Source organism: Natrix helvetica (genome assembly GCF_964273705.1).
Source record: "Natrix helvetica genome assembly, chromosome: Z".
Classification (NCBI taxonomy): Eukaryota; Metazoa; Chordata; class Lepidosauria; order Squamata; family Natricidae; genus Natrix; species Natrix helvetica.
Genome location: NC_138554.1, coordinates 72759595 through 72786019, shown reverse-complemented (window position 1 = coordinate 72786019; position 26425 = coordinate 72759595). Strand labels below are relative to the sequence as shown.

General features: G+C 40.2%; 1 protein-coding gene across 2 annotated transcripts in view; it reads right to left on the bottom strand.

Annotated features, from left to right (window-relative positions):
- VPS41 (VPS41 subunit of HOPS complex) overlaps nt 1-26425 on the bottom strand; it is a 241866-nt gene that overhangs the window by 58010 nt on the left and 157431 nt on the right. For both annotated transcript variants that reach the window (XM_081932591.1, XM_081932590.1), the window contains 3 exons: nt 18223-18352; nt 6738-6853; nt 3176-3232 (listed from right to left, as the gene is read on the bottom strand). In XM_081932591.1, the coding sequence (XP_081788717.1) occupies nt 3176-3232; nt 6738-6853; nt 18223-18352 (303 nt within the window). The remainder of the gene's footprint in view (nt 1-3175; nt 3233-6737; nt 6854-18222; nt 18353-26425) is intronic.

The window sequence follows — 26425 nt, the reverse complement described above, 5'->3', positions numbered from 1 at the left end:
TGATCAGTCCTACAAATGGTCATGGAAAAAGGCCATGCTCTTCATCTATTCATTGGATATAATTGTGCTCCCTTCAATGCTCTTAATCTGTTATTCATATATAATACTAAAGATAATATAGACATGAAAAAAACAGGATCAAACTGTTTGATCAGTTCCAAGATATGCATCTTCTTATCCAGACCTAAATGCAATAGATTTTAATGAGAGAATATACTCTTATTATATACATGACTACATTTATAACCATATTTTCAGATATGGGACAAATGAAAATGATGACTCAAGTTAAAGTGTCATTTTTCTACCATATGTGGAGATGACAATGGAGTATGAAGCATCCAAATGAGACCAAAAATGGTGATTTTAATTCAAGCATAAAAGTAGGCATATTATTCTCTTATACTGTACATTTCTTAGAGAAAAAATTGGGAAGTGAAAGACTCCAAGCTCCCTATACACAACTTATTATCTTCCTCTTTCAGCCCTGAGACAGAACTTCTATCTTAGAAAGATCATTCTGAGAAGAAAAAAAAGAGAACCATTTGCATGTTCAAATGAAAATACAAATTAAGCACAAAAATCCTGTATTTTCTTGGGAGTATATTATGGATTAGTGTTACTATGGCTTCATATTGAATCAGATGAAATAATACAGATTATTGCATCTGGTATGTGAAAGGTATGAGCACTATTTATCATTTTTGTGAGCTCTTAATCCTACCTCTGAGGAATACAAAGATTGTTTCATTCTTTTATTATTCCATGATCTCAGAATACAAAGTTTTTTTATCCATATTTGTAATAATAAGCATGATCATCATTCAGCAAGATTGTGATCCAAGGATACTTGAAAATTCGATAGTTCAATAGCCTTATATCTAGGATACAACTCTGCTCACTGGTGCCTTGACAACTATGTATGCCTTTTTATCTTCAGTCCTCTGATAATGTTATCCTAATCTCTAATTATCTGGATACAAATCTAGGATGAAAGGAGAGGATGAAAGCAAGTATTAACTAATAGCCAGTATTCTCTTCCTAGGGAAGGTGCCAGAGCAGATGGTGGCCAATCGACTCCAAGATGTATGTATGAAACTGATTTTCTAAATTCATTTTAATCTGCCTTCAGGCCTGGCTGTGAAATAGAAAATGCTTTGTTATGCTTTGCTGTGTAGAATAACCTACAACAGGAAAAAGTCAGGGAAATTCTAAGTACCTTGATCCTTCTCCTGACTCCTCTCTGTGATTTTCTATAGCACTCACCATAGTATTCTGCTGTAAAGGGCAGTGTATTAGAATTGGGATAAGTAGACACTATACTATGGTGATTCCATTCTTACTTGGATGTTTGGATTCCAGAATGTGCTACTGGGGAGATACTCTGTTGTTTCATGGTGGCTGAGTCCTTCAAAGTTCCAATGAGTCCTTCCAAAGTTCCATTGCCCTATGGCAGTGATGGTGAATCTTTTCGGCACTGAATGCTCATACCTGAATGTGCGTGCCAGCCATTCTGGTTACCGGCACGCCAGCTGGTCTTTGCGCATGCTGGAGAGCCAGAAACCCAAAGAGCAGCTCATCAAAGTTCAACATGCGTGCTGGAAACCAGAAGAGCAGCTTCAGGTGTTTTTAACAACTGTGATCTTACCAGGATAGAGATATTCGTGTAAGTTATTCATGCTCTGGTGACTTTTTAGATAGAATACTGCAGAGCACTGTGAGTCTGCCATTGAAAATGGTCCACAAATTCAGTTAGCTCAGAATAGAGCAGCTAGACTGCTTATTGGGATTGGCAGATACAAACATTTTATTCCAGTTCTTAACTACTTTCATTGGCTCCTGCTCTATTTCCAGACCCAATTCAAACAGCTGATTTTGACTGAAAGCACTAAATGTCTTAGGATCAGATAACCCAAAGGAGTGCTTTATCTCATATGTACCTACTTGCAGCCACAACTACTTCCATTTTCTATGTGACTATTTATTATATTCAAACCAAGCCATCTTTAATGTTTTATTGATTTTATTGTAATTTTGTTAGAATGTTATAAGGTGTTCACAATCATTTTTTGTCAGGTGGAATATAGGTTTAATTAGTTGTTGCTGCTGTTATAATTATTGCTGATCTCACAATTAGTCAAATGTTAACATTGAATTTGGCATTTTTGTCCACTGATTGAGGACAAAGGACATTGTTGGATGGATGTAAACTGTTCCAATTAAGACTGTCTTTTGCAATTAACTGATGATGATTTTGTCGAGCCAATACTGCTCAAGTGATGCTTTAGCTGTATTAGCACCCAAGGCACCTATTACTATTGTTATGATTTTTGCTTTTTTTTTGCAACAAATATTCTAATTTTATTTGCAGGTCTTTGTATTTTGTTATTTTCTCTAGTTCTTTTCTTCTAGTCTGTTGTCTATAAAAGCAAATGAAAATTAAAAAGTAGAGCTGGATGATCATTAAAAAAAGAGAGAATACTGTAGTTATGTAGTTTTCTGTAATCAGTTTGTAAAACAAGCATTCCAAGGCTTAACATTTTCTTGAAGGAATAACCTGTCTAATGTGATTGCATCTAATTTCATAGCATAGCTGACAGAGAGTATTTAGTGGTGAGAGATATGCATTGTGCATGTTTAGAAATAATGATTCTATGACTTTATGCAATTAGAGACTGAAACATATTGGTCAGAGCTAAAAATAAACAAATACTAGTTAAAATACAATTCTGGGACTCTTTGTATTAGCATTATGAGTTAAGTAGATAGCATATATTAGATAAATCACATAATGCTCCTTGGCTGATAATTATTCTTCTTCATTGGGCCAAAACAGATGGGATGCTAAAGCAACTCCTTACTATTGACACAATACTTATGTGCTTTTTAAAAAAAAAATATTGTCATAACATTTGGTTCTTTTACCCACATCTTGAAGCTAAGGTAGTATGCATTTTCCTACATCCATTTAAGATCATTAGCTGCCACTGGCAAAAAGGAGAGGAACTTAAAACACTAAAACTATGTCACAAGTTTGGAAATATTCAATGTTTAAAAGAATGATGGGAAATTAGAAACTTAAAGATATACGTTTAATAATGCCCTTAGACACTGTTTATTATTTGCTGACATATCTTTAGCGGTTAAATTACAGAAGTCAATTTTGTAGACTTACCTGTATCTTGTGCTTTTTAATAGTCTTCTGACTGATCTCAGCTGCCATCAAAGCTTCCTATATAATAAAGAAAAAATGACATCTATTGAAAATTTCAAAAGAAAAAACATAGATTTTCTTTTGTTTCTTTTATCTTCTGCATGAATGTACTGGAACATTTAATATCATGGTAAAACAAACAGAATCAAATTTATAATCAGCAAAAGCAATGGTTAATTTCCCCAAAACAGACTTTGGCTTTCTCTGGGTTCACTTCATGTTAATATCACAGGACCAAATCTCAGAAGATTGGCACTATATGTAGTATAATTAAAAGAAATCATTTTTTAGCCAACATCTACATTAGAAAAATACCTTAATCTTGACTTGTTTTCCTAAAGGTTCACTAACATTGAATAAATGTATTCTTCATTAGCTGGAAAATTATTTTTCATCAAGTTTAATTTGTGGTTCATTTGCTACATTACTCCATGAGTCCATGATGTCAAAATGAAGCTGATTAATTGCAACTTAAAATGAGAAGTGAAAGCTTAATTGGGATTACAAGAAAAATATTAAAGTATATTAATACTAGAACAGATTATGTGTAAATATACAAAAATATCCATAGCTTTAAGAAAAATCTAGTTTCTATTTGACACAAATTACTAGGATGTATCTTAAAATTTCAGATAACATTAAATAGCATAATAAACTTGGATGCTTCATCTCTTTGCACCATGTCATACCTTTGATAAAAGAAATATCCAAGAAAATTATTTAAATAACATCAATGACTAAAACTGAATACCTTGAAATTAAAAGCTATGCTGTATCTTCAGTCAGATAAACTATGGGCATTTGGAATAAACTAAGTAAATGTAGCAAATTACCTACACTTTCTACTTATATTGAAGTTTTCTTTTTTTTCTATACTATATAGAACCTGCAACTGGCTCCTTCTTAGAGCTGAGTGCTGATATAAAAATTTAACTCTGGCCTTTCAGACACTACAATGTAGTATTCTTCCCTATCTATCTTCACTATGCTCCTCTGTTTAGAAATTTATAGGCAAATAATAATAATAATAATAATAATAATAATAATAATAATAATAATAATAATAATAATAATAATAATAAAATATTTATTTCTTAGCCGCACCCTCTCCCGAAGGACTCGGGGCGGCGTACAACAAAACATAGGAAATAAATATATCGACATACATATAACAAAACATATACCAAGACATATACACGACATATACAAGGAGGAGGTGAACTGATAGATAAAAACAAGTAAAAACACAATGTTTAAAAACCCCTAAATAAATTGAATGCAATTAAAATACCCCAAATAAAAAAACCCATCAGGAGCGATATAGTTGGATCAAAGTTGAGCCAGGCCAGCAACTTGAAAAAGGTGGGTCTTGAGCTTTACACGAAAGGAGCGGAGGTCAGAGGTATTCCTAATATCCGGAGGGAGGTCATTCCACAGGGCTGGGCCCGCCACAGAGAAGGCTCTACTCCTAGGCGCCGCCCCTCGACACTGTCTGGTGGACGGCACCTGGAGGAGGCCCTCTCTGTGCGAGCGGATTGGTCGCAGGGATTTATGGGGCAGAATACGATCCCGCAAGTAACTAGGTCCTGAGCCATGGAGCGCTTTAAAGATTGTTATCAAAACCTTGAAACGCACCCGATAGACCACAGGAAGCCAGTGCAGCTCGCGCAGGAACGGTGTCACATGGGAGTACCTAGTACTCCCCATAATTACCTGCGCGGCTGCGTTCTGGACCAACTGTAGTCTCCGGGTGCATTTCAAGGGAAGCCCCATGTAGAGAGCGTTACCTTAGTCATATGCTTCCCTGGCTTTTATATTATGCATAATTTTATTTTATTAGATTTAATTAGCTATGCACTGTTATTGTATAATCCAGCTTGCATGGTCTAGTTTGTCATCTCTTTTTATTGTAAACACCTTTGGTTTATTTTAATTAACTGATGTCCCTTTATTTTTGTGTTTAGATTTGTGTACAATGTAAAATACTAATAGTGAATTTCATTTTAATAGTATTCATGACTTCTATTGGCAAGGCTAGTCAGATATTTTTAGAGGCACAAAATACAACCCAAACAAAGACTATTGTTTAGATAAAAAATATGTGCCTGATAGGGTACCGCAGTGGGATTTGGCTAAATCTTATATCCCTATACAAAGTGGGTCCTTCTGCATTGATATTGGTAAGTGTGGTAATAGGTGAAATCATTCAAATCACGGAGCAAATGAAATGGTAAAAGATTATTATTAGGAACAGTATAGAAGTAATTTGAAAAATCAACACACTGGTTTCTTTAAAATGTGTATTTTTCAACTCACATAATTTCTATATGCTCTAGTACATTTCATCTTATTTTGATGAAAAACAAAATATTAATGGATGTTAACATTTTAATAATTTACCGTAGCACAGCACGTGGCAAATTACATCCCGTAAATAAAATTCTAATGTTCTTCGAATTATGTCTCATTATAATAAAAATAACCAAAGTCGTATATGGATTACCAATTTATTTCATGCTAGATAAAGAGCGGACAAAGCTTCAGTTGTCTTTGATTTCCAAAATCATAACATATTGAAACAAGTTATTCTTTGGATCAATACAAGGTAATCTGGCTCTTTAAAATGAGAATCAGTTCATGAAGGAGTGACAAGCCTAATATTTATTATTTTAGTCCATTCTTTTGAAAACTAAAAAAATTACAACTATTTCTGGTTCATTGCTGCTTGAAAAAGGAGGAAGCACATATATCAGGATTATGTCTGATTCAGTTCAAGTCAAATCAGACTATCAAACTGAATATAAAGTTCTTACTATTTTCAAGTATGAATCTTTACTATCTGGCATCACAGCTGTCTTTCAGATATTACTATCAAAAGTTTAGGTTTGAATAAATTATTCAAAAGCCATGCTCACCTATTTAAAAAAAACCCTAAGTATTCATATGAAAATGCAAACATTTAAGTGACTGGTCCTTTTACTGTCTAACTGGCATATCTAAGTAACTGCATTGTGTTAAATATGAATAACATCAGTACAATTTGGATACTAAATTCATACATATCACTCAGATGCAAAATTCATGGATTGTTATTACCAAACTAAAGCTATGTTTTGTGTGTTTGCCTTTGTGTAATTGCTGACTCCTGAAGATTGCTTAAAGTAGTCCCTGCAATTTTACTTAGCAAGATTTCAGAGATGGCTTTTTACTGCTTCTTCCTAGGGCTGAGAAAGAAGAACTGTCCCAAAGTCTCCCATCTGCTTTTATATCCAAGACGAAACTAGTACTTACAGATTCCTTGGTTTCTAGCCTAGCACCTTAATTATTATAGCAAAATGGCTCTCTTATTATCTCAAGTTATCTAAATAAATAAGTGTAATTAGAGAGAATATATTTTGGTCTAAAACCACATTATCTATAATTATATTAAAATTCCTAAACATAACAATGACTTTTAGAAAATAGAGAACTATTTTCCCATGGCACCACTAAGAAGGGAAGATGGAAAAGGTTTAATAATTACTTCATATTTCTTTTTCTCCAACAGCCATTCAATGTGATCATCTTGATCTCGTTCTTTGGCCACTACCACATCACTTGGGCTGACAATATAAAAAAGTGATTCACCTTCAGAATATTCTGTAAAAGATAGACAACTGAATCAATTTCCCCTCAAATTTCTAGCATTGCAATACAGTCATGGAACATTGACATGTGAAATCAACTGTACGGGATGCTTTGTATTAAACTCAGCACTTTTCATACTGCAAATCTCTACAGCAGCCTTCCTCATTCACAAATGAATACTTCAAAGGGGAGAATCATATGCAAATACTAGATTTTATGATCTTACTTAAGAAATTATGATTAAGAACTTGGGAGCAACAGAACAGATCCAATATTAGGCACAAAGAACCATAAGATCGATTTCAGAACAAAATCCTCTCTTTAAAATGTGACAAATCATCAATAACAGTAGTCCCCATATACTTAAACTGAAAGGACAGGTTACTCATCGGGAAACATTCTTCAGTTAGTCCTCTCTATATTCACATATGAGGATTCTGCACATGTGCAGATTTTCCTCATTGGAAACTTTTTGGAGAGATTTCTGGCAGGAAATCCTGCAAGTATCACAAGGAATATCATAATGAATGGTATAAAAATTCAGAATCTTCTTTGGAAAAAAAGAAGAATGTTTCCAAAATTTTCATATGTCATAAATGAAGAGAACTGAGAAGAAACATTGTATCCATGTTGCATATTTACACTTTGAAGCAGGTTTTGCCAAAATTCCTTAGTTCTCAGTGAATCTCAAGGAGGCTTTAGGCAGGAATTTCACTCATACATGCAATAGGTAGCAATTATGAAGGAAAACATACCGTGTTTCCCCGAAAATACGCCAGGGGCTTATTTTCTTTTGCCCCACGAAATATGCCCTTGGGTTTATTATCAGGGAGGGCTTATTGTTTTGGGGCTGCCGGGCGGCTGCTCCCTTGTGAACTGGCTCCCGAAGAGCCGGGCACAGCCTCAGCGGCGAAGCAGCCATGAGGTAACCATGCTCACGAGCAGCCGCCCGGCAAATCCCCTCTCCAGCTGGGAAGAGCGCCATTCACTGACCTAGGGGGTAATCCCTAAGGTGCCAAGCCATGTGGCGCTCTGCCCGCCCCCCAGCTCCTGCGGCTTGGCACATTCGGGATACCCCCTAGGTCAGTGCATGGAGCTCTGCCCGGCTGGAGAAGTGGGTTGCGCGAGGGCCTGTTCCGCCCGCAGCCTCACCAAGCCCTTGCACAGCTCTCCCAGGCCACCGCCGCTGGCTGCTGCTGCCACGCCGCCGCCCGCCGCCGTCCCGCTCCGCTCCGCGCAACTTCAAAACTCAGGGCCGAGTCTTTCAGCATCGGCCGCTCTAGGAGTGCTCTCTATGGTAGGCTGGCTGCCGGACAGAGAGTCTTCCAGCAGCCGGCCCACCATAGAGAGCACTCCTAGAGCAGCCGATGCTGAAAGACTCGGCCCCGAGTTTTGAAGTTGTGTGGAGCGGAGCGGGGCGGCGACGGCGGGCAGCAGCAGCCAGCGGCGGTGGCCTGGGAGAGCTGCACAAGGGCTGGGTGAGGCTGCGGGCGGAACAGGCGCTCGCGCAACCCACTTCTCCAGCCGGGCAGAGCTCCATGCACTGACCTAGGGGGTATCCCGAATGTGCCAAGCCGCAGGAGCTGGGGGCGGGCAGAGCGCCACATGGCTTGGCACCTTAGGAATTACCCCCTAGGTCAGTGAATGGCGCTCTTCCCGGGTGAAGAGGGGATTTGCCGGGCGGCTGCTCGTGGGCATGATTACCTCATGGCTGCTTCGCCCCTGAGGCTCTGCCCGGTTCTTCGGGAGCCGGTTCACAAGGGAGCAGCCGCCCAGCAACTCTCCCCTTCGGCCAGGCAGAACGCCACTCCCCAACCTAGCGGTATCCCGAAGGCGGCAAGCAACGTGAGCGCTTCCCCCCCGGCTCCTGGACTTGGCGCTTTCGGAATAATGCTAGGTCAGTGAGCGGTGCTCTGCCTGGCCGGAGGGGGGGTTATTTTCGGGGGTGGGCTTATATTTTTGCCCACGCGAAAAATGTGGCATGGGTTTAGTTTTGGGACAGGTTGTATTTTCGGGGAAACACGGTATATAGTAAGATAAAGTATACAATAAAATATATGATAAACATGTGATATTATATTTCTTGCCAAGATGGCACTTGTTAGGGATGTAACCCTAGTCTTGGCTTGGCAATGTATATAAGCCATGATTGTAAAAAGTGTATCTGTTAATTTAAATGCTAGAGAGATTGCTACTGTTAGCTGTTTTGTGTGCTAAACTGATTATTTGATAGCTGACTGAGTGAACCGTGTATGACTTGGACTGTAAATTGAACTCTGAATACCTCTATATTTCCATATAGTAAACTACTATATTTTATACTATTCAGTGTCCCTGTATGCTGGTTTGTGCGTGTTCTTCCATACCACTCTCATTACGCTTCTCTGCACACTCGCTCTCCTAACGGGGAGCTTACTTACTGTTGAAATGCTCTCTGAAAGTTTTTCTGTTTTTTATCATTCTCTGAATCACTACTGATTTCATATTCAAGAAACCAACTACTAAGCATCAAGCAATCTTTCTTTGATGGGCAGCTTTCTGTGACTTTACCATCCCATTTTTACAAATGCAGAAGAGTTTCTAACACAGGAAGAAGCAACTTCCTCTGAACAATGGATAAACACAAACAAATGGACGAGACTCCAGAAGTGAAGAAGGGGTAAGGGAGCGGGAAATTTGAATAGGCTAAGGAAAAGTGGAATAAAAACCCATCTACCTTCACTATTACGTTCACTCACTAATAAGATGGATGAATCTTTATTTTTTATAAATAATTTTTACTGAGCTTTTTACAAAACAAAACATAAAAGACCACATTCAACATCCATTCTTCCCATTCCTAAGACATCGGTATATCCCATTTTGTTTATCGTCATAAATGCTTTCCATCCGTTTTACATTTGCTTTTTCCTTTTTACATTTATAATTCCTATTATAATTATATTATATTATAATTCCTACTTTCATTTGTTATTCTTGTTCTCTAAGCAATAATACCATTTATCCCATACTACATGGTATTATTTATTTTCTTTATCTTGCAGTTTAAAAGTTAATTTGACCATTTCTGCACAGTCCATTACTTTTTTAATTATCATGTTTTTGGAAGGTATGCTGATTAATTTCAATTTGGACGTATGTTATTCTTGCTGTTGTCAGTATATGTATTATAATATAATTGATCTCCTTTCAAATGTTCCTCTAATTATCCCTAACAAAAACATATCCAGTTTAAATTGAATTTGAAGGCCTGTTATTTCTTGCAACCAGGTTCTTGTTTTACTCCAATATTTCCTCGCTTCTGGACATGTCCACCACATGTGGAAGTATGAACCATGTTCTTGTTTACATTTCCAGCAACTGGAGCTCAAATTTGGGTAAATTTTTGCCAATCTTGCTGGTGCAAGATGCCAACGGCAATTCATTTTATATAAATTTTCTTTGTATGAGGCCGACATTGTTAATTTCTAATTTTTTGTCTACAACTGTTCCCAATCCCCTAATTGAATGCTATAGCCAAAATTCCTTGCCTAAACTATCATGTTTCCTTTAACTATATCCTCTACCCTTTCAAAGTTTAATAAGTAGGTGTACATTTTGGTTATAAATTTCTCCTCCATGCTTAATTATACTTTATCTATTGGTTCTTTTTTCAATGCCGAATTCCGCTATGTCTTTTTTGCATCTTGTCTGCAATTGTAAGTATGGCCAACAATCAATGAATATTCCGTGTTCTTTCAATTTTTGATTCGTTTTCAGATTACCTTATCTAGCAGTTGGTAATAGCTTCTCATCTTGGTTTTGTCTAATGTGTTTGGGTATATCATTGCTTCCATAGTTGATAGCCATCCTAGATTTCACCTCTGACAGCTTTTTTTGCAAATCTTATATGTATTTCACAGGGCAACCTATGTCTTCGTGCATAATTAGTATGCACTCTGTAGATTTCATTGATATTATTCCTCAGTTTATTTTGTCCATTTGTAATTGATCTTCCCAATTCTAAACGGACTATTGCCTCCCCCAGTTCTCTGTTGGCTGTTGTCAGTCTTTCTTCTGTCGCTTCCAATTTCTTTTCAGTTTGTTCTGTCCTTGCTTCTACAAGTTTTATTATCTGCTCATTTTTTGCTATTGTTTCCTGTATCTTCCCCATTCCATTATCCAACTTCTTTATATCATCTTTCACTTCCCCTAGATCACCTTTCATTTCCTCGTGATTTTTGGTTATTGATTCTTGTGTTTTTATCATAAATTCCTGAATCATGTTTAATGAGGCTTATAGGCTTTGTAGGGTTGGTGCAGATTCTGGTTTTTCACTGCTCGACATGTCTGTTGTTAACTTCTGTCCTGCTGGAGAGGCTATTATTGGCAGTGTTTTCTTTACAGTTTTGGTAGCTGTGGATGCGTTTGCCATCTTTAGCTTTTGGAAAAAAATATTCCACAATATCATAAGTTTTCAATCTTTCACTCTAGGTCTTTCCCTAGCCACTATCCCTTCTCCTATCCCTATTTTTAAAAATCTGATAATTAACAATACTAATGTAATATAAATCACTGATTAAGTGCAATCCTTAATATCAATTTTCTATAGACAATTATATAAACCAGCGATGGCGAACCTTTTTTGGCTCGCATGCCACAAGTGGGGGGAGCGCAGGGGGGTCGTGTGTGGGCGTGCCGCACCCATAATGCAATGCGTGACCCCCAGTGCGCATGCGCGCACAACAGGCGCGACTCCCCCATTTTTACATGCTTTTTTCTCCCTCCCCAGGCTCCAGAGGCTTTATAGGAGCCTGGGGAGGGCAAAAAGAGCCTCCCCCGCCCCCACGGAGGCCCTCCAGAGGCTTCAGGGACTGTCCGGACAGTCCCTGAAGCCTTCGGAATGCTTAAAACGACCCTCCGAGCAAACTAGAAGTCATTTCCGGTTTGCTCAGAGCCTGGGGAGGGTGAAAAAATGGCTTTAAAAAACGGTGAACTCAGCTGGCCAGCACGTGCATACGCGCTGGCCGGCTAACAGCGCAGCACCTCGCGTGCCCTGACAAATGGTTCCGTGTGGCACCTGTGGCACGCGTGCCATAGGTTTGACATCACTGATATAGACAGTTATATATGTAAATCACAATTATAAATTATTATATTTGTAGTTAATTATTATAAATTGTCCTAACTTAACTGTATTAACTGTATTAACTGTATTAAAGGGAGAGAGGGAGAGAAGGAGAGAAATAAATAAATAATCTATAAGTTGTTGAATAGTTTATTACATTTTTTTACTATATAATAAATCTACTAAAATTCATAAATACATAAATTGGTATGCACAATCAATTAATTAATTAAAGGTTATTATTAATCAACAGTTCGTGTTTTAAAGCTAGATAGATTTTCTAATATGCAGTAATAAAGGTGGCTATAAATTCTAACCTGTTTTAAATATGCTTGAATCTATATTAAATATATGTAGAGTATAAATATATAAAATATATAAAAAGTATAGCTTATAAAATATTAAATTCTTCAATCTAAAGATCACCGTAGTAGATATAACAATATTTAAATACCATAAATAATGTGAAGATATCTGAAGTGTACAAAGCTGGTTGTAAATGAGTCCAATCCAAAATCCTACATTGGGAATACTACAGTTCTCATTCCTCGATCTCTCTACTCCCTTGCAACTTCTTTGTTCCCTGTTCTCTGTGCTTCAAAATGACTGCTGCCCTCAAATTGCAGTCACTGTCCTTTCTTTCTCTTCATTTTCCTCTGCATCTGTCTCTCCTGTTGCAAAGGGAGTCTGTTCTTCCTTCTTTCTCAATCTGTTCATCACCCACACATAACTCTCAATTTATATCACCACAGATCCAGTCTCAAAAATCAGTAGAAATTCTCCACTCAGCAACTACAATCACTTTGATTCTCTACAGATTCTGTAATTAGTCTTCTTCCTCTTCTGCTCCGCACTGCTTGTTTCCTCTTTGGAGACTCACTTAATTGCTCTATCGTAAATTCCATCAACTTGGAGAAGTGTCTTGGAGTTTTACTTCATTTAAAACTGTCCGCCGATACTTCTGTCGCTTCTCACTTTTTGCTTCCTCCACCATTAATCAGGCTGTCACATCTCTGAACCAGGCCATGATCAAGCCATGGCAGCTGGTCTCTTCCGTGTCAGATTTCAGGGATTCCACCCTTCGCAACGGGAGATTGCTCTTCTCCCCGTCACCACTGAATTCTCCAATCTCTATTGCTGTCCTCTCCAAGGCCCAGCTTTGCTGCTGACAGCCTCCAGATACAAAAAATCAGACAGGGAGAACGGAGACTCGTTCCCCTTTAACTGCTCCAATGTGACGTCACCCCAGAAGTCCTCCACCTTCCAGTTTTATTTGCATGTTTAAAATAGTTTTGTCTTGCTAGTTTTATTTTCCTTGCATTATCTTCTTGCTCAATCAAATTTAGTTTATGTCTTGCTGGGTCACATTCTTGCTTGATTCTATTGTTTTGTGGTTCATTTTGTAGGGTAATTTCTAGTTGCTTTTAGAGTTTCCTGTAGTATATTTTATTCTTTCCATTTTGCTTTATTTCTTCAGGCTACATACACTATTGTTATCCCACGTAAATATGCTTTGTCAGTCTCCCATAAATTTTGTAATGTTGTATCTTGATCATTGTTTTCTTTGAGGAAGAATTCCATTTCTTTCTTGGTCTGTTGGATGTACTCTTTTTCTTTTAGTATTTGTGTACTTAGCATCCAACATCTATTTTTCCTCTATGGCTCTTCCAAATTATTTTTATCGGGTTCTGATCTGCCCATGTGTTAGGTATGATCTCTATTACTTCTAACTTATTTTCTATCTCACTGTTCATCCAGACCATGTCGATTCTAGACCATGATTTATGTGGATTTGAGCAGAAGGTATATCCCTTTTCATTTGGATTATTTCTCTCCAACTATCTCTTAAATTTAATTCATGGCTCATGTCAAAAAATGATTTTTGTAAGGTTTTCCTTTTTTTCTTCTTTGGGTTGCTATTTTTATAATACTTTATTGTGGCTACCACTGCGTTAAAATCTCCCAATATACAAATATTCTCTAATCCTGTTTCTATTATTTTTTCATGTAGTTTTTAATAAAATTTCTTCTGATTTTCATTCAGTGCATAGCTTACCACCAATAGCACTTGAATTTTAACCTCTATCATTAAGATTCCTCCATTATCATCGGCATAAATTTGACTACCTTTTAACTCTTTTTTGATATATACGGCTATTCTTCTCTTTTTTTTTTTTGGTCTGCTAAGGAGGCATAGAGTTCACCTAATTTGTCTTGTTCCAAGCATTTTTTATATTGTTTTTTAATGTGTACCTCTTGGAGGCACACAATATCTGCTTTCTGTTTAATTAATTTTGTAGGTATTTGTTTCCTTTTCACCAATGCATTTAGTCCATTAGCATTAATTGATAGTAATTTCAGTTCTTCTTTAAATAGATGCAATTCTGATTTTTACAACTCAGCAGATCTCTGCTTCACTGAAACCTGGCTAAATGAGTGAATTGATGATAGCAGCCTGCATATCCCAGGATTTCAGATACAAAGAGCAGACAGAGAAGAAACATCTGGTAAAAGAAGGGTGGAGGCTTATGTTTATATATTAACAGCTGCTGATCCCGACCCATATATATAGAAAATTTTGTGATGTAGACTTAGAGACATTAATTATCTATTGCAAACCATGCATATTCTCCATGTGAGTTCTCCTCATTTCTCCTAATTTCCGTGTATATTTCTCCACAAGCTTGAGTAAACGATGCATTACAAAGTCTAGCTGACCAGATTATGTGGTCTGAAGTTAAATACCCAGATTCACCTCCTATTATTTTAGATGATTTTAACAAATGTAATTTAAGGAAAGAGTTACCAAAATATTTTCAGCATGTAAATTGTCTCAAGAGAGGCAAGAATACTTTAGACCATTGCTACACAACATTAAAAGATGCTTATCGGTCTTTACCACAGCAGCTGTGGGACACTGATCATTGCATAATTCAACTTGTACCTGCTTACCAAAGAGGAACCCTACAGAAAAGGTGATAGGATCCTGTACAATCAGGCCAGAAATGTATTTAAGAAGCTGCTCTGAAAAGCTAAGGAATCAGTTCTCAACAAATGAACCAGCAAACATGTGAAAAACTTTTAAAAATATCACCAGTTACAGCAAACCTTCTTCCCATGCTGAAGGAAATCAACAACTGGCAGATGACCTGAATGTGTTTTACTGTAGGTTTGAGAGAAAACTACTATAACCCATCTCTACAATTCTCATCTTAGACACACCTGCAACAGTCAAGCCTCCTACAACTGACCTCATCCCATTAGGCCCACCACCTCTGGTGATTACAGAAAATGAGGTACAAGGTCCTTTCACAGACAAAAGCCAGGGAAAGCAGCAGGCCCAGACAAGATAACTCCTTCTTGCTTAAAAGCTTGTGCTGACCAACTGGCTCCCATCTTCACCTGCATCTTTAATAAATCACTAGAAATGTGCTGTTCCTTCTTGCTTCAAATGCTCTACTATCATCCCACTGCCAAAGTAACCCTCTATCAAGGAATTAAATGACTTCAGACCAGTTGCTTTAACACCTATAGTTATGAAAACCTTTGAAAAGCTAGTGCTGGCCCACCTGAAACCATCATGGATCCGCTGTTAGATTCCTTGCAATATGACTCTGCGCTACATCCTACAACATCTTGAATCTCCAAAGACCTATGCAAGGGTCCTCTTTGTAGACTTCAGCTCAGCATTCAATACCATCATTCCTGATATTCTTCTAACTAAACTAAATCAGCTAGCTGTACCTGATCACACTTGTAAATGGATCATAAGCTTCCTAACGGACAAAAAGCAGTCGGTGAAGCAAGGCAAAATCACCTCAGATACCTGTACAATTAGCACAGCAGCCCCCCAAGTCTGTGAGCTCTCTCCACTTCTCTTCTCTTTATACACCAATGACTGCATCTCAAAAGATCCCTCTGTTAAAGTAGGGAAGTTTGCAGATGATACAATGGTGATTGGTCTCATTCGAGGCAACGTCAAATCTGCATACAGATGGGAGGTTGAACAACTAGCTTTGTGGTGCAACCAGAACAATCTTGAATTAAATACACTAAAAACCATAGAAATGGGGGTAGATTTTAGGAGAAACCTTCCTATATACTACCTCTTACAATACTAGACAACACAGTATCAACAGTAGAGACCTTCAAATTCCTAGTTTCTATCCTATCTCAAGACTTAAAATGAACACCTAACATCAAAAATGTCATCAAAAAACAACAAAGAATGTTATTTCTGCACCAACTCAGAAAGCTCAAATTGCCCAAAGAGCTGCTGATTTTGTTCTACAGAGGAATTATTGAGTCTGTCATCTGCACCTCTATAACTGTGTGGTTTGGTTTTGCAACCCAACAAGACAGTCACAGACTTTAGAGGATAATCAGAACTGCAGGGGAAAAATATTACTACCAACTTGCCTTCCAAGAGGGCCGTGAAAATATTAACAGATCTCTCACATCCTGGACATAAATTGTTTCAACTCCTACCCTCAAAACTACGCTATAGAGCACTGCACACCAAGACAACTAGACACAAGAACAGTTTTTCTCGAACACCATCACTCTGCTAAACAAATAATTCCCTCACTGTCAAACCATTTACCAAGGCTGCATTACTATTACTATTAATCTTCTCATTGTTCCTATCACCCATCTCCTCCCACTTACGACTGCAGGACTGTAACTTTGTTGCTTGTATTCTTACGATTTATATTGATATTTATTGTTTCCTGATTCCTTATTTGTACCCTATGATTATCATTAAGTGCTGAACCTTATGATTCTTGATGAATGTATCTTGTCTTTTTATGCACATTGAGAGCATATGCACCAAAGACAAATTCCTTGTGTGTCCAAACACTTGGCCAATAAAGAATTGAATTCTATTCTATTCTATTCGCCTTTTGCTTGCTATAACAATAGTTGAGCACATGACTTTTCAATTGTATTATTTAATCTAAAAATACAGTAGTTCATGAGATATTTATAGGTACTGAATATATATTAATTTTTTTATTAATTTTTTTAAATGTCCAAACATATAAAATACACACACATAGAACTTAGACCTACACTACATTTACACAATACATTGGAACTTCCTGTTTCTTCTAATAGCAGTTTCAAATTGGTACAATTCTCCTTAGGTTATTTCCCCTTCTAATATATTTCATTTGAGTTTCACCATACACATACACGTCCTGGCAACGTTTCGGCGAGGTCTCACTTGCCATCCTCAGTCAAAAACACCAGCCTGAGGAAGCCGAGTGAGACCTCACCAAAACGTTGCCAAGACAATCTCAATCTTACCCAGGAAAAGACCTGAATACGACAAGACCAGCATATATGTATGTATATATGTTTGTGTGTGTGTATGTGTGTGTATGTACATACTATATATGCTATATGTATGTGTGTGTGTGTGTGTGTGTATTTATTTATACACACACACACACACACACATATATACATATATATATATATATATATATATATATATATATATATATATATATATATGTTAATTTTCAAGACACAGACTTTAGAGGATAATCAGAACTGCAGAAAAAAACAATTACTACCAACCTGCCTTCCATTGAGGACCTGTACACTGCACGAAAAGAGGGCCGTGAAAATATCTAGAGACCTCTCACATCCTGGACATAAACTGTTTCAACTTCTACCCTCAAAATGATGCTATAGGGCACTGCACACCATAACAACAAAACACAAGGACAATTTTCCCGAATGCCATCACTCTGCTAAACAATTATTTCCCACAACACTGTCAGTTCATTTACTAAGACTGCATTACTATTATTCTTCTCATCCTTCCTAGTATCTATTTCTTCCCACTTATGACTATAACCATGTTGCTTGTATCTTTAACATTTATATTGTTTTATTTGTTTCCTAGTATGATTTGACTGCTTATTAGTAACCTATGACTATCACTAAGTGTTGTATCTTATGATTCTTGATGAATGTATTTTATTTTTCTTTATGTACACTGGGAGCATATGCACCAAAGACAAATTCCTTGTGTGTCCAATCACACTTGGACAATAAAGAATTCTATTCTGTTCTGTTCTGTTCTTTTCTATATAATACATATTTTAACATTTGATTTAAGATAATGTAGATTGGAGAATATCATTCTTATCTTTTTATGATAAATAAGTCAATTTTATTTTAGAATGTAGGCTATAATGCAGACTTTAGAATGTAGACTTTGCTGTAAAAATTAGCAAACAGATTGAGAAGAAATAGTTACCTAAACAATAATCTCGACATTCATTTTCTTGGAAGCATCTTACTGTGAGTGCATCGGAAGATATTTCTTCACAAGATTCAGGAAATGGTTGAATTATATCAAGTCTTGGTCGGGCACAACATTCTCTTTCCTGCAGAAAGAAAATAATACTCAGCCTTCAAAATGCTCATCCTATATTACTGATCTATTTATATTAATGTATTAATCCCAACTGCAATTGTATTAAACAGTTTCAACCCAACAGTCCAAATAATCAAATGTAGTATTTACTTTGTCAGATTTCTTTAGTATCTAAAACAGATGTTTCCATTAATACCTTAAAAGCACTTTTCTGATTGGAGAAAGCACAATATACAGAGGTAATTGTATTTATAAACTGGATTTATGAAAGTTAGAAAAGAAGTATTGGAACTGAAACTTTAGACAATCTTTTATTTATATGATTCAGTCTCTGAGTAGAAAACCATGATTTAACAATTAAAAGTAAGCATTATTTTTACAGTAATAATTTGGACAACTTTTAATGCTGATACTTTTGTAGTTTTATAACCTAATATTTAATATAAAAAGACATTCATAGAGTAGCTGAAAATTCTTCTCAAACCATTAAAATCTAACATCCTTCAGCTAATGAAGAAACACTCACCCACATCTCCCACACAAATATTTGTTGCCATTTAGAACACTGAATCATAATACTGTTGCTTATTGCATGCAGCCAGTATGGTTTGGGAATCATTGTCTAAGACCTATCCAGTGGCGTAGCGTGGGGGGTGCAGGGGGGGCCGGCCGCACCGGGCGCAACATCTGGGGGGGCGCCCTGACTCGCCCTGCGCCGCCCTTTGCCGGACTGTGGCCGTCTCTTTCCTCCCGAGGAGGAGCTCGAAGGGCAGCGGGAAAAGGCTCGACTGAAGGGAAGCAAGTGCCGCGGGGGTGGGAGGCGCACCGGGGGCTTCGGGAAGGCGCCGGCTTCCCGGGGCGCTCCAGGCGGAGCCGAAGGAGAGCGGCGCTGCGCTGCGCTCCGTCTGCCCGCCGCTGCAACGCCACCGCGTCCTCCCGCTCCGCCTGGAGCGCCCCGGGAAGCCGGCGCCTTCCCGAAGCCCCCGGTGCGCCTCCCACCCCCGCGGCACTTCCCTTCAGTCGAGCCTTTTCCCGCTGCCCTTCGAGCTCCTCCTCGGGAGGAAGGCAGGAGGCCAGCATGGAGAGCCTCACTTGACTGATGCCGACCCAGGGGCAGCTGCAGTCGGGCCGCCCTCGCTTTAGGGGGCGCAAATTACTTGCCTTGCCCCGGGTGCTGACAACCCACGCTACGCCACTGGACCTATCACAATGTATGAGTTTACAGTCAGCTGTGATTTATTTAACAAACTATGGCTAATAAAACTGTGACTTAACATAATTATTTCACTCTATCCAGTGAGAACTATTCCCCAAGAGGATTTCTTAACTAGAAACAACCTTCAGCAGAGTTATAAATGGTTCCTGAATGCTTTTCTTGCACATTTTATAACATATGTAAAACAGCACAAGCATTCAATATATTTTCCTATAAAGTACTAATCCTTGGATTTTAATGTCAGCACTAGAAAAAATAGGCAAAGAATAAGTGAGGAAAAATCTGATTAAAAATGGCAACACTGAAATCACTGGCCAAACATTTCAGCTCTAGTAATTACTGCCCTCAGGATGGACGTCTTTGAAAAAAAACCTGTCAAATAGCTAAGTTTTATCAGGGGGTTTAAAATTATTTTTCAAAGATAATATAAAAACTGTGCTTTCTATAAGTGTTAATCATATGAGCAACACAAGAATGCACCTATCCAACCCATAAGAGTTTCTTAATAGTAACTATTCATTCAGTTTCCTAATCTTTAATTATTTTCCTTTTTACTCAACTATCTTTGTCACTGCACAATGGTTGCTCGTATATAATAGTCCTTTCCCAGGACAGTATTCTCTGAATCTGATAGAGTGGATTTAGGTTTACAAAAGCTTATGTAATAAAAAAGTGCTGCAATGTTAAAGTTTAAGTTCCCCCAAATTCTATTGTTTTCACTGTAGCAAAATATCAAGGCTATTCCTCCAGAGTATTCTTAAGAAAACCTTTTTCCATGTAAACATATAAACAGTATCAAAAGCTTTCCAATGGAGCTTCACAACATGACTATTAAATACACTTTATATAGACTCCCAGTTTTTATTGCTTTGGAGCTTTCATTATGAGAAATGTAGTCTAATTATTTTTTTAAAAAGTGTTGCACTTTCACTTGATGCTAGCAAAATTTATATAACATGCCACATAGGCAACATCAATTTGCAAAAAGGTGACAACACATGCCCAAACTTTATATATCACAAATGTAATACACCACAGGTGTACTATATTTTACCCCAACTTTCATTCATAGGATTCAACTTCACTTTGTAGCTTGATTTTTTTTTTCTGAGACTCAGTTACAGAAAGGGCCTACACTATTATTTTTCATGGGAAAAACTGCAGCCTTTGATCCTTCCTTTAAAATAATAAAAAATATCTGGCCATTCTGCATGAGGGCTAGAAACAGACCCTATTGATTTCAATAGATGTGTTACTTTGAGTCAGTATTGCTTTGTTGATTAGCAACAATGTGTATCTAGTTGTTCAATATTACTATAACAATGACTAATGTCAGTTTGCTATAAAGGAGATGAAAAGAACAATCTAAATTTCACAGATTGGGCGTTGGTTCTTACCTGATACACCCTTTCTCCAAATGGTGGAGACATCATCCAGGCATGGGTATGACTCCGTCAGGATCCAATAGGACTGGGATACCTACAAGTATTAAAGACATGCCCACGAGGCTCTTCCCCAGAAATAGATGAAGGAGTGACTTGTAGACCGCTGTGTAAGCAATCTGAAATGATATGTACTATCTCTCCCCAAGGAACAGAAAAGACAGGAAAGGTACACTTCAGAAAGGAAAGTAAGCTAATAAACCCCTAAAATGGGTGGGGCTGGATGATGTCTCCACCATTTGGAGAAAGGGCGTATCAGGTAAGAACCAACGCCCATTCTCCCAGTAGGTGGAGACATCATCCAGGCATGGGACATACCAAAGCCCAATAGTCCCATTGGGAGGGAAATAAATAGATAAAATTAAGTGGCCACCACTCGCTGCAGCAAGCGCCGTCCGAAGGAAGCATCAGCTGATGCGTATCTGTCCAGCTTGTAGTGACGGATGAATGGAGTAATGGAAGTCCATGTAGCCGCTCGGCAAATATCCTCCAGTGGAGCCTGAGTAGCCCAAGCCGCAGACGTTGCCGCACTGCGTGTGGAATGCGCCGTGATATGCGGCGGAACTGGCAGAGAGAGAGCGGAATACGCCCGGGAAATGGCCGCTCTTACCCAGCGACCGATGTCCAAAGATGAGGCCTTGGATCCCTTCTTACTTCCAGGTAGGAACTTTATGAAAAGAGCCTCAGATCGTCTGAAAGAAGCAGTTCGCTTAATATAAATGCGTAAAGCGCGACGCACATCAAGGTAACGCCACTTACGTTCCAGCTCGTGTGATGGTCCAGGGCAGAAATCTGGGAGCACGATGTCCTGGGATCTGTGGAAAACAGAATTTACCTTGGGGACAAAGGTCGGATCAAGCCGGAGGACTACCCTATCCGGGTGAAAGATGCATAGGTTCTGCCTGGTGGATAAGGCTGCCAGCTCAGAAACGCGCCGCGCCGACGTAATGGCTACAAGAAAAACCACTTTCAATGTTAAGACATGCATGGACACAGAATGCAAAGGCTCAAATGGAGACTGGGTGAGACTCCAGGACTTCAGAAACATCCCAGGTAGGGAATCTGTGAATCGTCGGTGGCTTGATGTTCGTGGCACCCCTCAAGAAAAGCCGAATCAGAGGTTCATGAGAGAGAGGCTGAGCTGCAGTCAGAGAGAGGACTAATGAGAGGGCTGCGACCTGGCGGCAGAGAGTGTTTGGAGACAGTCCCAGGTCCAGACCCCGTTGCAGGAATTGGAGAATTTGGGGAACAGATGCCTCGAGAGGAACAATGCCCTTTGATTGACACCAGAGAGAGAATTGAGTCCAAGTGGCGTCATAAATGCGGTTAGTGGAAGGGCGCCTGGAAGATTGAATAGTTCGGATAACTTCCGCTGAGAGGTTCGCAGTTCTTAGAGCTTCCCGCTCAACCTCCAAGCGGTGAGGCGCAGCCACGGAAGGTCTGGATGCTGACATGCCCCTTGCAGAAGTAGTGAAGGGAATTGGGGCAGTTGCCATGGAGGAGCCACTGAGAGATTCATGAGGTCGGCAAACCAGGGTCTGCGAGGCCACCGAGGAGCAATTAAGATTAGTTCCGCCCTTTCCACCATCATCTTTCGGATTACCCTCTGAAGGAGTGGGGTGGGTGGAAAGGCATACAGAAGTCCCGGAGGCCAGACGGACCTTAGGGCATCCACTCCCTCTGCCCCCGGGGACGCGAAGCGGGTGAAGTACCTTGGCAACTGTGCGTTGTCCTGAGAGGCAAAGAGGTCGAGGACCGGGGGGCCGAACCTGACCACCAACTGCTGGAATTCTCTGTGATGCAAGCTCCACTCTGCCGGATCTATGTGAGTGCGGCTGAGTAGATCTGCCTGTACGTTGTGGATCCCCGATATGTGTTCGGACCGAAGTGACAACAGGTGGGCCTCTGCCCAAGACATTAGTTGATAAGACAGAGTCATCAGGCGCCGGGATTTTGTTCCCCCCTGCCGGTTTATTTGTGCTTTGGTGGTGGTATTGTCCGTAAGGACGAGCACGTGCGCATTGGCCACGAGAGATTTGAACCGGAGCAAACTGCAGTTTGCCTTTTGGTGCGGGAGCAGGAGCCATTAAAGCTGGCGACTGTGGAATCTGGCCCACGGTACGATGTGGAATGCAGACACCATCTTGGCCAGGAGTTGAGATAGTAGGATGAGCGGAACCGCCTGCTGGTCGCAGATGGATGAGACCAGGGCACGAATGCTCACCTGTCTCTCTGGGGACAAAAATACCTGTTCCAAAGAGGTGTCTATCACTGCCCCGAGATGCGTGAGACGGGTCGTGGGCTGCAGATTACTCTTCTTCAAGTTGACCAGAAAGCCATGGTCTGCTAAGGTCTGGAGGGTGATCCGGACATCTTGGAGCGCCTGGTGTGAGGACCTGGACAGTAACAAAATATCATCAAGATAACAGAGAATTCTAACTGGCATAGATCTGAGATGGGCCGCCAGGGAAAGGTGCTGCATCCTGGGAGGCATCAGCGGCATACTCCATAGCCCCCTTCAGCTTATTCATGTCCTGGTGGGCGCGGGAGTCCCCAGGAGGGATCCTGTCCTGCATCTGCTTCAGCCATCGAAGGGCAGCCCTATTGAAAAAGGAAGCAGAAGAGGCGGCCTTGACCGCCCAAGCGGCTGACTGATGACCCTTTACCAGCGACTGCTCAAAACGCTTGTCCTCAGGTCGGAGGGCATCCTCAGGAGCATTGGCCGCCACGTTAGGAGAAGACAAGGAGACCACTGGAAGATCAATGGAAGGAACCTCCAAAAGTTTAGTAAGTTCTCGGCTGACATTATACAACTGTTTGTCCAGAGTAGAGGGGAGGGGCCCTGACCCCGGGGAACCCCACTGGTTTTGAATCACCTCCAGAAACAGCTTTGGGGAAGGAACAATGTCCTTTTCAATAGGAGGACGTGAGAACAGGCGATCTGTGGTGTCTGAGTTATCAGCCTCCGTAGAAGTGGAAGGCTTCGAAACCGGAATACCAGAGACCTTCTTAGCTTTAAATAAAAGAGAGCGAAACATGGCTGGTTTGAACAAGCCCAACAAGGCAGAAGGGGCAGGAGACAAGTTCTCATCCTCTGACAGTTCAGAATCACGAGTGGCCTGTTCCTCAGTATGCACAGCAGAAGGCTGAGAAGAGCCTGCAGAAGGACCCCCTTGATCTAGGTTAGAACGCCCCCTCTTGGACTTATTAGCAGAGGCCCTGTGAAGAGAGGTGTTGCAGGCCAGCAGCTATGCCCCGCTCAATAGCAGCAGCTATGATGTCAGACATCTCATTGGGGTTCATGGTGACAACCCTGGGCGCTGGGGAACCCACATCAATATCCGGAGTAATGCTGCCATCCCCCTCAGAGTCAGAGTCACCGTGAAAACCAATCCCATCCTCCTGGTTCAAAGGAGAAGCTGGTGGAGAGGCATCCCCATCGGTGTCAATGGAGAGATCCTCCATAGGATTAAAATTAGAAGGAACAGGAGCTCTAAGAGCTGGATTAGAAGCAGAGCAGTGATTGGTTTTAGAAGTGGCCTTGCGAGGAGCAGGGTCACAGGCTTTGTCAGGAGTAGCACTGAGAATAGGTGCCTCTTGAACTTCCTGAGAGGGGGCAGGCCTATGGGCCTTAGCTGGCCTTGGAGCAGAATGCTTGGGCTGGGGCCTCTTTTTGCCCCTAAGTTCCATTGGGGCTGGAGCAGAAGGAGCAATTGGGCTGATGGGATCCTCCCCCTGAGGGCCCGAAGCCTCGATGGTCGCCATTACTCACAGTTTCTGTTGAAGAAGGCCTTCCCGGCCAAACAAAATGGCCACCGTCAATTTCGCGCCCAAATTAACTGCCGTCTATGGTAGGCCAGGACCTGGTAGATCGGGGACTGAAGAGTGCCTGAAATGGCGAGCCGACCAAGCAGCTTGTCGCCTAGAATTAGCCCAGCTCCTCGTGCGGCAGAGAGGGAAGCCAGTAGACCGGGTCCTGGTAGATCGGCTGACTGAGAGAGGCTGGCTGGTAGACCGGGCTGACTGAAGCTGGTAGACCAGGACCCGGTAGATCGGGGCCGGCAGCGCGGCTCAGCAAATGGCACTTCAAAGGCAGCTTTCCTTCCGTGGGCGGCGCGGCAGCAGCGATCGGCCCGATAAGCCTGAGGGCAAGCCTCGTAGGCCGGGCGAAAGACCTTAGGCTGCTGAGGCAGCAAGGACTGAGGAGAACGAGCCTCGTAAAGGCTGTTGTGTTCTGATCGGCTCAGAATGAGCCTGAGGGAAATAATTTTGAGGAGGAATGCCAAATGGAGAAGTAGAGAAGATTTAGGATAGAATTAGAATTTTTTGGTAAGGAGAGATAGAAGACACAGCTAATCCAAGGATCGACTGAGTCTATTTCTGAGGAAGAGCCTTGTGGGCGTGTCTTTAATACTTGTAGACCCAGTCCTATTGGATCCTGACGGAGTCATACCCATGCCTGGATGATGTCTCCACCTACTGGTCTCTTCTATACTTCTGTTTCATTTTGTAAGGAAAACAATTGTCAGGAAGACTTTGTAGAAATGGTAATGATTCAATATTTTCTCTGTACATCTAGACATTTTCAACTGAAGTAGACATTGTCAAATTGAGACAACTATAGCAAATAGTTCTTGTTTCTATGTCCCTCACTGTGCCTATAATTATTTGAAAATAATTATCTTGACAGACTTTATTTAGGAGAAAGTGAAAAATTAGCACAATCATTTAAATTCAACTTTAATTCCTGTTCAACAATCTGCATCACTGTGTACCTATTGGACTTTGCACCACTTAAGCCTTAGGATCTCCAGATCTTTTCCCTCATCCTCGTCTTACTGTCACTGAGTATTCACTCCAGTTTCTTCAAATGTTCAAATATTTAAACAGTGAAGTGAATGAGATCCTGCTCTCACTTGTTTTCCACATCTCCCCTGCCTCCCCCAAATCTGCAGGGGTATTGCAAAGGAATGAAGATGTTGTGATTACTCATACCATCTACCTTTTGTTACAAGTTAAGAAAGCCACAGATCGGACTTCAGTTTGCTATGGTTTGGAAAGTTTGTGATGATAAATTGCGTCCTGAGTGCAGTTTATATTAAAATGGACCTGTTGTAATTATTTCAGCAGATGAAATGGCTGTCTTCGATACTATTTTGCTGGTAAATTTAGATTATTCTAATTTTCAAAATTTTGAAAATTTTCTTGGAAGATTTTTAAAATTACCGTATTTTTCGCCCTATAAGACGCACTTTTTTACTCCCAAAAAGAGGGTGAAAATCTGAGTGCGTCTTATAAGCCGAATGTAGCCACCTGGGTCCACTGTTCCCTCTAAGGTGCGCGGCAACAAAACACCGCGCAGCAGTTTCCAACTGCCGCACGGTGTTTTGTACTGTCACAGGCGCCGGAGGCTGGGGAGGTCCTT